This window comes from Asterias amurensis, chromosome 14 (assembly GCF_032118995.1).
Source record: "Asterias amurensis chromosome 14, ASM3211899v1".
NCBI classification, from domain to species: domain Eukaryota; kingdom Metazoa; phylum Echinodermata; class Asteroidea; order Forcipulatida; family Asteriidae; genus Asterias; species Asterias amurensis.
In genome coordinates this window covers 15944568-15956885 of record NC_092661.1, presented here as the reverse complement: position 1 = coordinate 15956885, position 12318 = coordinate 15944568, and the positions used below count along the sequence as shown (strand labels likewise).

Sequence of the window (12318 nt, the reverse complement as noted above, 5' to 3'; positions counted from 1 at the left end):
TAATTTCAACAAACAATAATTACCAGTATCACAGTGTTTCTTATTAAACAAATTCGTGTACCTAGGCTGTATAGAATCTGTGTACAATTCAAACACAACAAAAATGTCTTAATCTCATCATGAGCAAAGTGAGTGTTTATTTGTTGTGTTTACAAATAATTATGTACTGAATTTGTTAAGAGTCAGTACAGGTAAATATTTGACATAGTACTGAATACAATTAATGTCATTCAACAAAAATAATGCAACAGCTCAAATAACACGGAGGTCACAGCCTTTGTTCCCCTTGTCTCTAAACTTTCCCATAGATTTTAAGATTTTGAAATTGCCTTTCCCTCTCAAAGACGATATGAACTACACTTAAAAAGTTTCTCCGTCAGAAAATATTAGTTAGGAACCATTCATTTGAGATTCTGGTTGGTAAAATAAAAAAGTCAATGAACCGATCCGACCTGTCAATCAAACTGTGCGCGTTCACCCATTTGACCAATCACAGCAATGATTGTGGTCAGACAAACTCGGTCATGCGTGTGCGTATATTTGGCACGCGCGGTAGAATCGTGCAGAATGTCATTGTGAGTGCTCGTACATGTGTCTTGCTCACGTGCTCGGTGGGTGGAGCTTAGTGGAAAGCCGGAACGGTCCATTGCAGGCAATAACAGCTCTACTCCACAGATTTATTTGTTAGGCCTTGAGCACAAAATGTTACTAAGCATAGCAAAATCATGCTCAGCAGAAACAGGTTACCAGCTAAATGCTCCATAAAGTTTACATTGTTTTCGACTGGTGCCCCACTCATTTTCTGCTAAGCAAACAAATTTGCCAAGCAGTTATTTAAGTCTGTTTAAAAACAGCTTGATGACATTGGGCAATGGTATTCAGGTGGGAAATCTGCTAAGAATGATTTATTCAGCAATTTGTCATTCCTTGATAGCTGTATGAAATAGAAACCTGAGTGTCTTTTTTGCAGATAATACACAATGTACTTTTGACTAGTCAGTCATTAAAGTGCTACTTTTTATTTCGCTCTTTATTTTTTTATTTGGAGAGAAATGCAGTGAAAAAGACAATGATTTTTCCATGTTTTTGAGTTTAAAACATCACGCTTGACAAAGACACAGGCCTAGTTGTGCATTCTTAATTAGACAAACACTACAATTTGCCTGCATGCCCCCTGGTCATTGCCTTTGTGCCCTTATAATGCTTAAGTAGAAATTTACAATTTCCTCATAGGGTGCCCTTTTAAAAACAAAGCACGGAGGCCTAGATATGTCTGATTTTGTAAGAACATCTCACATCACTGCAAAAAGAAATACTAAAAGAAGAGTCCCCTCCTCACACAAGTAATATCTACATAAAACTAAATAACATCATTCATATGGTTTTGAAGGACAGACGCACTATGCCAACATGCAATATGACACTTTGTAGTGAATGTGAATGCATCTGTACAATACAGTCAACCCTCCTACTGTCCTACCACTAAATATTATCCTCTTTGGTTTTGAAAGAATACACTATGCCAGCGTGCAATATATCATATGGTGAATGCATCTACACAGTATACAGTCAACCCTCCTACTGTCCTACCACTAAATATTATCCACTGTGGTTTTGAAAGAATACACTATGCCAGCGTGCAATCTATCATGTGGTGAATGCATCTACACAGTATACAGTCAACCCTCCTACTATGAGACCACTAATCCAGATGCACTATTCCAGGATGTAACACAGTACACAGATAGTTCTGTTTTTCCTCCATAAAAAAACCCATGAAGTTGATCACGGTTTTTAAACGGTTGATCAACTCACCGGCAAATGGTACACACAGTAGGAGGGTATTTAGATAAACTGCATATGGCTGTCCAAAACTATATATTATCAATAATACAAAATATATACATAATCTTTCTAAAGGGATAGTACATCAATGTTTTATGGAGGCTCAATCAATCCAGCCGTCGATTTCACCAAACTCTTCCTAACTTAGGAATAATCTTTGGTCTTGGGACGAATTAAGTTCCGTATCATAACACATAGGATGCACTGAACCCATCCTAAGTTAAGACGGGTAACTCGTCCTAACTTGAGTGAGGATTAATCTTAGCAGTTTGCGAAATTGGCCGCTGTCCTCTGTAATAAATAACCTGTGCATAATATGTCATCTAAGAAGAGGATCCTCTTAGAAAATACAGCGTTTATATAAACCCCTTGCAAAAGATGTCTCATAACACTCGCGTATGCGGTCTCCACTTCTGATTGCTTCGCAGCTACATAAATGTCTCGATAATAAAAGCCTTGATGAAAGACTAACTTAAGAAGGAATAACTATAATGTGCTCTTCTTTTTATTTACAATTTTTAAGAATTTACACGGTGGCACTTTGTGATTTAGTAAAATAATGTATCACAGTCTCATGTGTTTTTGTTTCTTTCGCATAATGTGCAGAAATTTTTACATTTTAATTAACAGTTCTTAAATTCTACCCATTCGAAAACAACATCAACTGTTTTCAAGTTCAACTTCATGGTGACTATTCGATGTCTTATATTTTTCAAACGTGCAGTTTTAAACAATTTAAATAAGACAAACAGAATCAGCTAAAAACATTTCAGCGTTACCTGTTATTTGAAAACGGTGTCATTTTTATGACAACATTTTTTGTCTTAACTTGGTTTGGTAATAAAGAAAGCAGAACTTTTTTATTTTAAAATTGAAATCCCAAAGTTAATCCCACGAGTGAGCACATACATTTTTTCGGCAACTTAAAAGTACCTGTGATATCAATGGAGCAAGCCAATCATTTCAAACATTCTAAAACTTCCTTAAATAACCATAAAAATATTGAAAGAGGATACAGGAAGATGATAACATTTAGATTACTTAGTACGTGCATAGCCTCTCAGATTTGTTTACAAGATACAAATTGTGTTTTCTTGTGACGGAACAGTGCATCAGGCCTGTTTCTTCAGATTGCATTACACCCTTACAAAGAGTTTTTCATGTTTTTGTTAAAAACCAGGGCCAAATTTCATAGAGCTGCTTAAGCACAGCACAAAATCATGCTAACCAGGATCACGTTACCAGCCAAAATGATATCCTGCTTATTTCTGCTTAGTAAATAAAAGAACATGTAAGCAATACTTGCTGCTTTTGAGCGGCTCTATGAAATTGGGCGGAGTTTAAAAACAACCCATTGGAAATACCTGAACATGGCTAGAAAATGTTCATTCTCAAAATCCAGCGAAAGTTTCCACTTGGATTGACAATGGATTTGTTTTTGGAATGTTGTTATTGTTTTGGGTTTTTAAAAATTTCCATTATATTTCAATATTTGATGACCGGCAATTTGAAGAACTCAACAAAGGCTTACGGTGACTTTATGAAAGGACGAAGGATTTCAGGCACAAGAACCCAACCCTACGTTGGTGGATACTTCGGTCATCTTCAGCCTCTGCCGACCACCCCGTTTGCTAAATTCCATCTCATCGCTTGAGTTTATCTGTAAAGAGAAGGGGGATAAGTAAATGAATGAATCAATCAAGGAGTATCTCGAATGATGTAAGTGAGCTGGCACTTCTAGATTGTACAGGTAACCATGGTAACCAGTTTAAGATTTGTCTGTGCTTAGCAAGTTTTTTAAATTGGTTCCAGGTCTCAACATCATGGCTCTGCTTACCATAAGCAAAGAAGCCGCTTTCTGAAGCAGGGAATTCACGGCTTATATGTCAAAGGTTAGCAGGGAATGTTTGCTTGTGCCCATGCGTACTCCACGCTTTCAGAAATTTGGCACTTACATAGTCAACAGTAAGCAACAAAATGGAGATCGCAAACGTAGAATTCGGTGGGAAACAGAGCCATGAAATTGAGCCCAGATCTTGGCAGTCGCTATGTGCATTTTCGTACAAGCCATTTTTGTCCTCTGTGGGCATTTTGGTACAAAGCATTAACGGTTGCTATGGTGATTTTGGTACGAGCCATTTGTGGACGCTGTGATCTTCAATGGGATAAACTTAAAAAACTGGGCCCAATTTCATAGAGCGTCTTAACAGTAAGCAAATTTTTGTGCTTACTGTAGCAGAAAACTTGCTATGGTGTAAATGTATTTCACAGGTTAGCAAGAAAATTAGACAACCATCTTGCGGATTTGTATTGTTACGCCATTAATTTTCTTGCAGTAAGCACCAGAAGGATAGCATGTCTTTCGTGTGCTTACGGTTAGCAGCGCTATGAAATGGAAATCACACAGCAAGCACAAAATAGGCCATTAAGCAGCGCTATGAAATTTGGCCCTGATGCCTTTTTTGCTTCATGGTGAGAGAGCTAAGAAAGAGCAAAAGGGAAATGTAGGGAGCATATACTACCAAAAGACAGCTTTAATGTCCCTGGCCCTGATGCTCCCAGCGTCTGCCGATACTATGATCAGTCAGACCGTTTTACTCTCGCACATCAGCACTTCTAAAACTACCATGAGATGTGCCTTGGTTAAAACACTGGTAGATAGACACTGTGCTTTTTAAAAGGCCATTCTCTGTACACAGAGAGAGAGAGGTCCAATGTGCTTTTGATTTTGGAGCCCTAAACTTCCTGGAACACGCTGTTGCAGAAAGTGGCTTGGGACCCCCCTCTATGCTAGACCCAGAATCTACCAGGCATTTGCTACATGTAGGTGTAACAATTAAGGAGGTTTACAAGTGTATCACCAGTACCACAGAACTACAGCTTTGGACACATTGTGAACTATTGCTTTTTCTATATGCTGACTGCTATACTTCTTGCATGATCCATAACAGGCGCTTAAAGGCACTGTACATTATTGGTAAATACTCAAAACAATTTTTGGCATAAAAAAATACTTCGTAATGAAAAGCTTTTGATAGGGTAAAACATTGTGAGAAATGGTCCCTTTGAAGTAACGTACTTTTTGAGAAAGAGGGAATTTCTCACTCAAAGCATACAAATTTGTGAAGCAAGTTTTTTTTTTGTTCTTTCATTATTCTCTTGCAACTTCGAGCCCAAATTTTCCCAGGTTTGTTATTTTATGCATATGTTGGGATACACTAAGTGAGAATACTGGTCTTTGACAATTACCAAAGGTGTCCAGTGTTTTTTCATGGAGATTGTCTGGAACTAGTCAACCTGTTAATTGCCTCGTGTGACGTGGGCCTTAGAATGAAAGCAACTTCTGAGACACTCTCCCCTTAAAAGGTTTGGGTACTTTTTGTTGGACACAAAACATAATGTCCACAGAATTACATCAAACCCACACAGTTTGAAAATATTGATGGTAGAAAGCTTTCCTTCAAATATTACTCAGTGAGGTGCTGTAGTTTTTTAGAAAAGAGTAAAACGAGTCCAAAAAATCATTTTTGTCTCGTGAGACGAAAATTATTTCAGCATGTTATTAACCTATTTACGTGTATTTATTTTACTAAATTCTCAGTTACTTCAGCACCTAAGCAAGTTATATTTTTAGGTAAGCTTAAATTCATCATTATCTTCAAACGGTGTAAGTTTAATGGAAATCTGTGGACATAAGGGAGGTTTCGCATGAGAACAGATCTGCATACGCATACGTTTATCCGTAGACTACTTATGTGAAGCAAGCTGGATATCAGTGTCGTCTGCACGTATATTGGATAGCGATTAGCGTATGACGTCATAATGATGACGTACCCGTCGCATAACTGTAACTGTCGCATAACCGTATCCACTAGCATGCGAAACCTCCCCAGTGTGTTTTGTGTAACAAAAAGTACCCAGATCCTTTAACACAATATCCCTGTACCTGTGAGCCACTCTATTCCTTCATGCAGTCCCTCTCCTGTCAGGGCGTTACTTGCGCATATATGCCACGGTTTATCCTTGATGTGCTCTAGTTCAAGATGCTTTGTACACTGGACGGAAGAGAGTGAATCTCGGAGATCCATCTTATTTGCAAAGAAGAGGATGGGGATGCATTTCTGGGAGATGTCTGTTAGAAGAAAAACAGATGAAGTAATAAACAACTTAATCGTCTCCAAAATCTACTCTGCAGCAACAGAGAAGAAATTAAATAAGTTGAAAAAATATATAGGAACTTCGCTCTTGATGAGGCAAAGCAATTTTCATCTTGAAGGGGCACTTCAATGAGGAAAATCTAAATTTGTTTTGGAACCATAGACAGGGCAACACAGCACAAGCACAGGACACCACAGCATTCGCGGTGGGTGCCATGGCCAGGCCTGGGCGACTAGTGAAATTAACTTCTCAACTAGTCCCGCCTAAAACAGTTGCAACTGCGACAGTAGTCGCAACTAATTCCAAAGATGCATTGCAGCATATTGTTTGCCGCAGTACAGTAAAATTGTTTACTAACAAAATTGAAGGATTGTGTCAATGTTGTCTGATTGTGTTTCGTAAGTAAATTGTGTTGCTGTGAATAGTCGTGAGCGACACAATTGGTTCACCAAACAGGCAGTCGCGACTATTTTTGTAGTAGTCAAAGCAGCACGATTACCCCGAGTAGTTGAAAAACAGTGGTCGCGACTCAACTTAAGCAATCAATAGTTGCACTAGTCGCCCACGCTTTGCAGTGGGCTACTTTTCGAGGCCAGAAGTTACCTTTGTGCTTTAAGAGAAGTTCCAGTTCTTCTTTAGCAACGACCATCCTTAGTTTATCACTGCTGTCCAGCACAAAGATAATGCCTTGAGCCTCCCTGGAAGACAAAACACAAGAAAAAAAGCATTAGGACTAAACAAACACAGATTTAATAATGCTCACCTTTTAAAAAATAAATTTTGTTATTTATTGTTGTACATTTCTGGTAACGAAACCAATGATGCCTCTTTAAAGGCACTGGGGTCGATTTCACAAAGAGTTAGGACTAGTCCTAACTTAAAACTAGTCCTAAGAGATATCAAAAACGTACAGCTAGTCCTAAGTTAGGACTCGTAACTCGTCCTAACTCGAGATAAGACTAGTCCTAACTCTTTGTGAAATCCACCCCTGAACACCTTTTGTAATTGTTTAAAACTAGTATTCTCACTTGGTTATCCCAACATATGCATCAAATATAAAATCGCAACCCTGTGAAAATTTGGGCTCAATCGGTCATCGAACGTCTTCAGTGTTGAAACTTGGGTTAATTGAGAAGCATGGAATTGAATCAAAGATTCTTTGACGGAGTGTAAACTTGAAGTAGTTCTGAGATATATTGGGGAGGTATGTCGTTGAGTGCTTTGTGGACAATGAGCATCAGTTTGGAGATTGCATTACATCAATAGGCCGACATGTACATAATAGGAACTAAGACAGAAACCCGTACCTGTAGTAATGCTCCCATAGGTTCCGATACTTTCCCTGGCCCGACATATCAAACACGGTGAAGTTGACTGCTGTGGACTTGAATGTTTCTACGGTGAACCCAATCGTGGGCACAATGTCTTCCGCTTGGGACTTGAAAAACAAAGTTGAAGAGCAAAAAAGCAGAAGAAATTAGCACTTTCTGAACTTAAAAAGCAAGTGAAATATTTCAAATACATGCAGTTAAAATAAACATAGTGGCGGCTTTGGCTGTTCCCAAGGCAATAAGGTAGCACTTAAAGGCAAGAAATACCTTACGTTTTTAAAATTGTACGATTATTTAATCCTATGGTAGATTTCTACAATGAAACCTGTGAAAATTTTGTTTCAAATTTCTAATTTTAGTCTCTAACGTCAAGTTATAATGGTGTAAATTAGGGCTACTCTTTCATAGTGAAATTTGAAACACGTCATCAACAGCAAAAAAAATGGGTCTTTATAGTTCAAAGATGAAACATTTGTGCCATTATCAGGCCAGATATTTCACGAAGGTAACAAAGCAATTGGTCATTGTCTTGAAATGCAACAGTAAACTTTCATTTGTGAACAATTTCTTCATATGTAGGGTGCCATTGGCCAAGAAGAAACTGCCTTTCTGTCCTTGCCCTTTTTAAAACGAAGGCATGTGTTTATCATTGAATATCTTCAAAATCAAATAAAAACTGAACAATTCTCTGTAAGAAAGCGAACAAACCATTCATTTGAAATGTGACGTCACTTAATGTTGGAAAAATTGCACTGAAAGGGGTATCAAACACAGTGCCATTTTACACCGGCGTTTTATTGTGATGTTAGAGACTTGTAATTTTCTTTTTATCTTCATAAGGTCTCTATCTATTGGAAAATGAATGAATCAAAAACCTTTATTTTACTTTGGAGCCCTTCTTTTAAAGGCAGTGGACACTATTGGTAATTGTCAAAGACTAGCCTTCACAGTTGGTGTATCTCAACATATGCATAAAATAACAAACCTGTCAAAATTTGAGCTCAATCTGTCATCGAACTTGCAAATTAATAATAAAAGACAAAAACACCCTTGTCACATGAAGTTGTGTGCGTTTAGATGGTTGATTTCGAGACCTCAAGTTCTAAATCTGAGGTCTCTAAATCAAATTCGTGGAAAATTACTTCTTTCTCGAAAACTACGTCACTTCAGAGGGAGCCGTTTCTCACAATGTTTAATACCATCAACCTCTCCCCATTACTCGTTACCAAGTAAGGTTTTATGCTAGTTATTATTTTGAGTAATTACCAATAGTGTCCACTGCCTTTAAGATTAAACTAACAGGCCTCGAATGACATATGTACACGCAGACCACAGCGGCCAAGGCCTCCGTTGCCCTTGGTCTTGGCCTTGGTGCCCTTCAAAAGTTTCTCACTGATTTTCCAATGGAAGTGCCCTTTGCAAAATGAAAATGGTCTCGCCCTTTCAACATGTTCAAAGATGAAATTCCACAACAATTTGTGACAACTCGTGGCTGGACTTCACTTTTGTGATAACTTACATCTTTAGGTTTCAGTTCGTTTATTATAGTACTCTTTCCACTGTTGTCCAATCCAATACACAACACCTGAGCCTTCTTATTGGTTCTCCCAAACAACTTGCTGAGTAGGTCGCCCAAACCCATGCTTGATGCTGTTCCTTGGTACCTGGATACTCACAATCGATCTCTTGGTCAACTAGAGTTTCATTCACACAATGTCTATCAACTGCCAGTCAACTGTTTCTGTCAACAGAAGTTACATTCGCTGAACTTTACATCCCAAGGAAGTTGTTGATGTAAAGTCGCCAGCGGGAGTGAAGTTGAATCGCTGCCAATAGAAGATGATTCAATCAACACAGGACAAGATTGAGACTTTGATGTCAACATACATGCATTGCAGGCGTTGACTATCCGCTACAAAACAGGGCTGGGCTAGTAAAGATGTCAACTAGGTTTGTATCCACAGTAGTTGATATTATATACTGGAGAGTTTAATGGTGGATTGGTTGGCAATCCTCAGGTGATGATCTTCAGATTATTAAAAGCCTGAGGAACTGAAGAAGGTGAAGATTAAGCTGTTGACATCAACGGTTTTTCACTAATCTGCAAGAAAGCCGAAAATTGAATGTTATTTAAGGGCTCAACCTTATGCCAGATGACACTTGGGAAGAAACTACATGTGTATGCTGGTATGAGAGTATTCTACAATGCTTTTGTGTGAGTTGTAGATGGTGGCTTCTAGTCTGGTTTGATGAAGGGGGTGTGAGTAGGATGGTGCGGCTGGGATGGCAACAAGACTGTGCACAATCCTATACAGCATGATGACTTTGCTTTGGGCCTGGCCTTCGTAAAGAGATTGCCATTGATTGGAGGTTTTTCAACATCTGTATGACACTTAGTTACGATAACGTAACCCTCCTCCCGACGGCGGAGCAAAATTTGAATGTAAAGGGCGAATTGGTCTAGTCAACAGATGGGAGGAGGGTTACGTTATCGCAATTACTATTCTTTTGGTCATAAAATATAACTGTGCAACTTACTTTTAAAAAGGCCCTGGACACGTTTGGATTGCCAAAGACCGGTATTCTCTTCTCATTAAATCTCACGTGGTGTATCCCAAGTATGCATTTAAATAAATCTATCCTAGATCTGTATCTGTGATTGAGCCGGCAAAAAATATCTAAACACATCACACCAGCTTTAAACCTAATGCGTCTTGGTTTTGACCGCGTGAGGGCGTTACAAATAGTACTTTTATCACTTCCGGGGGTATACGCGATTTGCCCTGCACAGATTAAAGGCGTTCTGCCACTTTTGTTGCGCCGTAGTTTCAGTTTTGCTTTAGTGTTTAGTTTAACTAGAGGTGGATTTAACGGCTCATAATTTTTTATCGCCAATAGCAAAATATCAAGAGAGGGCGCTGTTGAACCCACAAAAAGATATAGCAGTACAGAGTCTAACCCGCATTTCCGATATTCAGTGCATTGCTGTTTTTCGTAGAATTGTCAGAATTCTATTGTTCTAGAAAGTTCTACCGTTGACGTTGTGACTTGTAAACAGAAGTTAAAGGAACACGTTGCCTTGGAATGGATCGGTCGAGTTGGTCTTTGAAAAGCGTTTGTAATGTAACCTTTTGTTATAAAATGCATATGGTTAGACAGACATCTATGTTGTAAAAGTATAATACAATGATTCACACAAACATGCCTCGAAATTGCACGATTTTCCTTTTACCTCGTCGACTAACACGGTCGGCCGTTTAAATTATGGGAGTCAACTCAAACTTTTGACTCCCAATCTCATCACTGATATTGATAAGGCCGATGTTTGTTAGTTCGCAAAGTAAAAGGAAAACCACACAATTTCGAGGCAAATTTGTGTGGATCATTCTATTCTACTTTTAAAACATCTTTCCAATCAATGCATTTTATAACATTTTATAACGGTTACAAACGCTTTTTATAGACCAACTCGTCCGATCCACACACACACTGACTGATGCAAGGCAACGTCATGTGTTCCTTTAAAACATCTATAAGTATAGATAGATAGAATAGGCTATTTTTTTATTGTATTCCGGTGTCATGTGTTTTCAGTAGGATAACGGGAAAATTTTTCACAATCGAAAACTGATTGTGTTTTTTTCAAATCATCTATCCAATTTTTTAACAATTTAACACTTACACTTCATGGTGTGTTGAAAGTTTTAAAGTTTTGGTTTTACGTTGCAAGAGGCAGTCCGCCATTAACAGTGCTTATGCATGCACGACATTGGAGCAACGTCATATGTTTTCACACCTTTCATTGGTTGGTATTTTATTGAATATTACGGAGCTAGTATGGCGTGCAAAATAAATCAAAAATATTATTCAATTACTACTTAACAAATTTAATTACATTTTTGTCCAACGGCATTATGGCTACTATATCAGAATCCAGAGATATCATAAAGGCATGGTTAGGGTAGTAAAACACCCCACCCCCCTTAAAACACACACTTCATAACAATCCGTTTTCCCCCATTTTAGACCAGTAATGTTTTGTTTCAGGAGATAAGAAACCAATCTATGATATATTCTCTTTAAGATAGACATAATTTTTTTTACGCTTATCGGAATTTATTACAGTAGGCCCCTATGCAGTTTAATCCCAAAAAATTTTTGTTTGTCATTTTCACTTAAAACATTTTAATTTTTTCCTCATATTGGCACACCATAGAATCCCAAATAGTAACCACCTCACGTGATCCATCTAGTGACTAAAACAGAATAAAACTCAATCTTGCAGATAGTAATTTTGTTTTGAACTTTCGAGGTTGGATGATGTTTCTTTGACTCATTTGAATGTTGGCATAATAATGTACTAGGGGGGCCTACTAGTGATTAGCAATTAGTACCAAAAATCAATCATTTTATAAATGTTTGATTGAGCATAACCAACGACAGGAAACTTTTTTCACAGCATGATTAAGTCTGATGAAAATACAGACTGTGAGTAAACTGCATAGCTTCTGTCACCGGTGCAGCTTGCACAATCTCGCGGTAAACGGGAATCAAAGTTTGGGACCGAAAACATATAAGGGTCGATAACGTATGACGCTACGAATAGATAGATAGAGTAGGCTATTTTTTATTGTAATATTTAATAAATCCAAATTGTCCAAACAGAAAAGAATGTCACTGTTAGTTGTTACTTACTTACACAAAAATGTCTGTCAATTTTGCATTTCATCGACATCTTTCTCATCTCCCGTAATGTAGCGTCATGTAGTGTCTAGTCTAATCATACCTCCATGGTCTAATGAAAGAATGTGTGTGCATTTCTTTGAGAGACCGTGACACGACCACGACGCGACTGCCCGATGCGGTCTCGTTTCCAAGCACCAGACTTTAGTGGGCACCAAATTTCGGCCAAACATCAAAATCGGTACTCCCAGCAAACTGCATTTTGTGAAACTTAATTTTAAATAGCGTCAACGATCGTCAT

General features: G+C 38.2%; 1 protein-coding gene across 2 annotated transcripts; it reads right to left on the bottom strand.

Moving 5' to 3' along the window:
- Nucleotides 1–108: 108 nt before the first annotated feature.
- LOC139947238 (ADP-ribosylation factor-like protein 6) lies at nucleotides 109–12254 on the bottom strand. 2 transcript variants are annotated; one of them, XM_071945120.1, is made up of 6 exons: nucleotides 12030–12254; nucleotides 8854–9435; nucleotides 7311–7441; nucleotides 6607–6701; nucleotides 5792–5977; nucleotides 109–3505 (listed from the first exon to the last, which is right to left on the bottom strand). In XM_071945120.1, exons 2-6 carry the CDS (start codon nucleotides 8974–8976, stop codon nucleotides 3489–3491), a joined length of 552 nt encoding a protein of 183 aa, XP_071801221.1. In that variant the 5' UTR covers nucleotides 8977–9435; nucleotides 12030–12254; the 3' UTR covers nucleotides 109–3488. The 2 variants fall into 2 exon arrangements, with proteins under 2 accessions (XP_071801221.1, XP_071801220.1); XM_071945119.1 differs by having other exon boundaries at nucleotides 12034–12254.
- Between the last annotated feature and the right edge of the window lie 64 nt (nucleotides 12255–12318).

Excerpts from the sequence above, each read along its gene's own strand:
- LOC139947238 (XM_071945120.1), bottom strand. The coding sequence starts at position 8,976 with ATGGGTTTGGGCGACCTACTCAGCAAGTTGTTTGGGAGAACCAATAAG. Across the intron at positions 7,442-8,853 it reads ACGAACTGAAACCTAAAGAT|TCCCAAGCGGAAGACATTGT; the intron begins GTAAGTTATCAC and ends TTGTTTTTCAAG. Across the intron at positions 5,978-6,606 it reads ACTTCTCTTAAAGCACAAAG|ACATCTCCCAGAAATGCATC; the intron begins GTAACTTCTGGC and ends TTCTTCTAACAG.